Raw genomic sequence first — 4,883 nt, forward strand, 5'->3', positions numbered from 1 at the left:
CCGGTGAACGTGATGATGCAGCCGGTGGGACCAGGTTATTTCCTAAATAGTGGTGTATATCATCTGCATGTCTCTTTTATTTTAGTTATTTTTACTTTGATACTCCTAAAGTTTACGAGTTTGTTGACTTCGATGATACCGAAAGAGAATTTTCATGCACTTGTTACCCCCAGAGTTTACACATATTTTAACTTTAATAATACGCAAAGATTATGCATATTTTCCCCAAACTTGGGTAAGTGCTGGAAAAGCTTTGGGGTGGCAAAGTTAGAATTGAAGTGGAGAAGATTTTGTGGTATCAAAGCGCAAATAACCCTATTTTTAGGGAAAATGGTAAGGGAATGTTTGCTTCGCTCAATTGTCGTTGCAATATAAATATCACTAAAACCTGCAATTAACTATCGTCTAAATGGTTGCAATTGTTTAGTTCAGAGATACATACAAGTTCGAAATTTACAGCTAAACTGTAGTGGCATAGTTTTGTAATTATGCCTACAATTAATTGCAGCCGTATAGTTTTGCTCTGGACATCAGGTTTGGAATTCGAGCTGGTAGTCATCGGATGACAAACGTGAACCTCGTTTGCAGCTTAGGGGCTGTTTGTTTTGAGTTTTTTGCCTTGGGGAGGGGGTGGAAAGCTGCCATCCGGAGGCAAAATACTCAAAACAAATAGCCCCTTAAAGAGTTTGTAAACATATACGAGTTAATCGCGTACAAATTTTCATAGGTTGTCCACTGGAAATCCTTATTGGATTCTGAAGCTCACACTGTAGAATCCGATTAGGTGGAGGTCAACTTAGAACAGAACTGATCCAGTTAGTCAAATAAAAATTGGATTTCACAATCCATTGACAATTTTTCAGGCCTCACAATCTATTCGACAGCCGCAAGCGAGCTAATGATCGACCAACACTTAATTTTGGTTGCTCCGTCAAAGGATCTAAAGTAAGATATCAACCAAAGAAAATTCCTTGGAAGACTTTTTCCCCCTCAAAAATCAAACTTAAACGACGAGAGTACGCGTCTGGGAAGCCATCCAATTATTAAATGCGAAATTATGTACTCTCCTAGATATGCTTTTCTACGCGAACCCCTACGTGTAATTCACAAATAACCAAAACTTCTTTGAGAGGAAAAAAAAAACTCTGAATTCGAGAGGATATGAGATATATATGTTGCTGGTAAATGGCAAGTGCCTAAATTTGAAATGCCTAAATTAGGGACTTTTTTCTCTCAAGAACATTTTTAGTTAATTTACTAATTGTAGGGAGACGGTCGGGTGTGAGAAGTGTAAAGTTCAGGGGGTCAAGTGAGAAAAAAATTGGCGGGCTTATGTGCAGAACACCCCAAATTGAAAGCAACCCTTCTAGCAATATACATTTGTCGACCAACTTATTTTACTTTACACTCCCTGATTAAATTCCTACTGGTTCTACCAGCTGTATATGCGACACCCTCTGTCAGAGATTCTGTGAAGAAAGCTCAAGATCAGAACTCGGCGATTGTGATATCTAAGGCAGTGCAACTTTGCAAAGAAAGGCTGGTAAGATTGACTGCACGCATGATTTCCGACCGATATTAGAAAGCAATGTCATGGGTACTAAAATTTTATTTATTAGGTTGAGCCTGAAACAATGCTTTTGGAGGGAGACCCAAAGGATGTGATATGCCAAGCTGCAGAGGAGATGCATGCTGATCTTCTCGTTGTAGGAAGTCGTGGTCTTTCCATGCTCAGGAGGTCTGTATTTTTTTTCATGATATATGTTGGTTAAATTATTTTACTGAATGAAATTATCCATTTCATGCTGAGCTAGTGTTTTAGCGGCAATAACTGAATATATGATGATCTGAGTTCTGGGAAGTTTTATTGCTGCCGTCTTTACTACATGCGGTCGTTCTCTATGTTTTTGGGAACCTTTTTTACTTGTTTTGTTCGTTATTTTTCTCTCCTTTTATTTTTCTTTATTTACATGACTATTGAGTGTTATGCACTTCTCTTTTGGTGAGGGGAACATTGGCTTAGTACCAGCCAAGTAACCCCTGGGCCTAGCCGCCCTTTTGCAGTCCAGGGCCAGGCCCTTTTGCGGTCCAGACCCAAGCGAATGGAAATTGAAAATTGGAGATAGGCAATGCCATAGACACGGATCGACCCTTTGCCTTTTGAGCCAAGGCCCCATGTCCCAGTGTAATGCATTTGATATTGTATTAGATTAGCATTTAAGTGCATGCAGCCAGGTTGATTTTATTTGATAGAATTGGTAGTATTCTCAAGCATCATGTATACAATTAGAATGCCGATGGTCTTCTTTTCAGCTTCCTAGCTAATGCATATTCAGACGCAAACCAAATAAATTCTGCAGCGAAGCTGTCAGAGGCGAGATTATTTTTATTGTTGTCAAGCGTTGTGAAAAGATCTCTATTAGTGCTGAAAGTCCTTAGAAATCAAGATATAGAAATGAAAGAACGCCGTATATATACAAATTTACACGCACCAAAAAATATCATACCAGGATAACAATTATGAACCTTTGCTTGAATGTGTTTACACTTTATGTTCGCAAAGAGAGTGCTAATATCGATTGTCTTGATCAGGTGCTACCCTGGACTAATCAAATGTATAATGCAAGATCTCATCTGATCGACATTTTGCATGAAGAATACTAACCGTGTATATCCTTAACTATAAGAATGCCGAATGTGAATCTCGAGTACTTGAATCATCGACTTTGCAAACTGATATCTGTCTTCTCACCACTTACATCGACTTACAGGGCATTTTTAGGCAGCGTCAGTGACTATGTAGCGCACCATGCAAACTGTCCTGTGCTCATCTCAAAGCCACCCAAATCTCATAGCAAGCATGAAACTGCGGCAAGAGAGGCAACAGGGGCGGCGTAGGAGGCTGGATGCCCGGGGTTGTGTATGAGAGTCCTGGATAAAGTTTTTCTGCAATTAAAGAAGTTGCTTGGCTCTCCGATGTCAAAATACGGTCTTCAAATTCATGAAGGAAATAAGTGCGCTACTTTTATAATGCTATGTGGATATCAGTAGTATATTTCTGTAAACGTTCTGTTTTGTGTATGTAAGTTTAAACTATGCTTTTATTTGCTCCGTTTGTTGTGTGTATGAACTTCGCTTCGTATCGAGGTGCTGGAGAAGTTGCTTATAGGGATCCCGAGTTTAAAGATATGAACATGCAATCTTATAGTGTCACAACGAAGCCAAGCTAGATTGGTATTGAAATCAGAAAAATAAATATGATCATTGGTTAATATGAGGTAAAACAATTTCAAGGGGTCAATTTCACAGAACATCCTTTGAAGTTTTGGGTGGTTGCTCATAATCTCCCCAGGCTTTTTTTTCCCCAACAAAACCCCTCTTAAGTTCTGGAGAGAGAGAGAGAGTTGAGCTACTATCCATTTAAGTGGATAGAAGTCTTTGTGCAATCTATTTTTTGACCGTCGAATTAATATGATAGATTAAGATTTGATCAAAAATGAGTTGTCATCATTTAATGAGGTGAGAGTAGTTTGGTAAAAAGCATAACAGCACAAAATAAGGGGGCAAAAGACCGTGATCATCTCCTTCACATCTTCTCTCAATCATCTTGGTGGCACTGGAAAAATTGCATCGGACCCCGTCAAACAAACTTCACAAAAATAATATAAAATCAAAACCAAATGGTTTTGTAATTTTGCATTCTAAAGAAGAGGCCCTTGGTTGAGCATAACTTCAATAAGAAATATGAAATGTGAACCATCGAAGAAAAATTGGTACCATGAGGAATTTTTCTATAGTACGTCTCACCGTAGGACGATTGGAAAGCCAATTAATTTACGTTTTTTTTTAAAAAACTCCACAAGTTCGAGCACATGCGGATTTGGATCCTCTCCACTACAAAAAAGTAGTGGAGAGACCACAACTTTTAATCTCAAACGTTGATTATTTAGTAGGCGGTTATGATACAATCTAAATCTAACACTTACCATACCCCCGTGTATTGCACTCATTCCTAATTTGCACTAAAAAAAATCATAACCATCAACTAGATAATCAATGGCTGTGATTATGTAGTGGTCCCTCCACTATTTTTTTTGTAGTGGAGAGGATCCGAATCCAGCACATGCCGACCACATTTAACATCAAAAAAAAATCATCATGAATAATCCTAGATACGGGTTAATTTATTTTTGTGTAAGATTTGCGAATTCTAATAAAATTTCATTTTTTTTTACTGAAATTACCAGCGTCATTTTATTTATGCTTCTATATTATTCTGTGAATATTCTTTGAGAAAGGGAGAGTGGAATGTTGTTAGGAATTTAACGCCGAAACCCCTAAGACAGCAGAAACGCAGAATAGAAAAAATACACCAAGTTTAACGAGGTTCGGCAACTGCCTACGTCCTCGAGAGCCACACAATAAATTTCTTTTTAATCTCAACAAGAAATTACAATTCAAGAGCGAATCTCAAACTTGAGATTCCTCAATAAATACAATCTTTCACTGTAGATACAGTGAAGATTCCCCTCTTTTATAATACCCCTCTACAATAAATTCCTCCTTTATATTCCTTTCTCAATCACGTGAGAACAGGAGAACAGGGAGAGAGAGAGATCGCTGAAGAGAAGAGGGAGGGAGAGTGCCGCCGCCTGGAATCGAAGAGAGAGAGAGGGGGAAAACGCATCAGCAAAAAAGGGGGCTAGGGTTTCGGTTCCCTTTTATAGGGGGAAACGAGAGATCGCTGAAGAGAAGAGGGAGGGAGAGTGCCGCCGCCTGGAATCGAAGAGAGAGAGAGGGGGAAAACGCATCAGCAAAAAAGGGGGCTAGGGTTTCGGTTCCCTTTTATAGGGGGAAACCAGTGATGAGCTGGTGACAGGCTG

At 39.1% G+C, this 4,883-nt stretch overlaps 1 protein-coding gene across 1 annotated transcript in view; it reads left to right on the forward strand.

The window, feature by feature from the left end:
* LOC109842012 (universal stress protein A-like protein) overlaps positions 1 to 2,921 on the forward strand; it is a 3,091-nt gene extending 170 nt beyond the window's left edge. The window contains exons 2-5 of the mRNA XM_020410933.1: positions 6 to 34; positions 1,440 to 1,543; positions 1,620 to 1,738; positions 2,772 to 2,921. Coding sequence (XP_020266522.1) covers positions 6 to 34; positions 1,440 to 1,543; positions 1,620 to 1,738; positions 2,772 to 2,898 — 379 coding nt within the window. The 3' untranslated portion in view covers positions 2,899 to 2,921. The remainder of the gene's footprint in view (positions 1 to 5; positions 35 to 1,439; positions 1,544 to 1,619; positions 1,739 to 2,771) is intronic.

Source organism: Asparagus officinalis, chromosome 5 (genome assembly GCF_001876935.1).
Source record: "Asparagus officinalis chromosome 5, Aspof.V1, whole genome shotgun sequence".
In the NCBI taxonomy this organism is placed as follows: Eukaryota; Viridiplantae; Streptophyta; class Magnoliopsida; order Asparagales; family Asparagaceae; genus Asparagus; species Asparagus officinalis.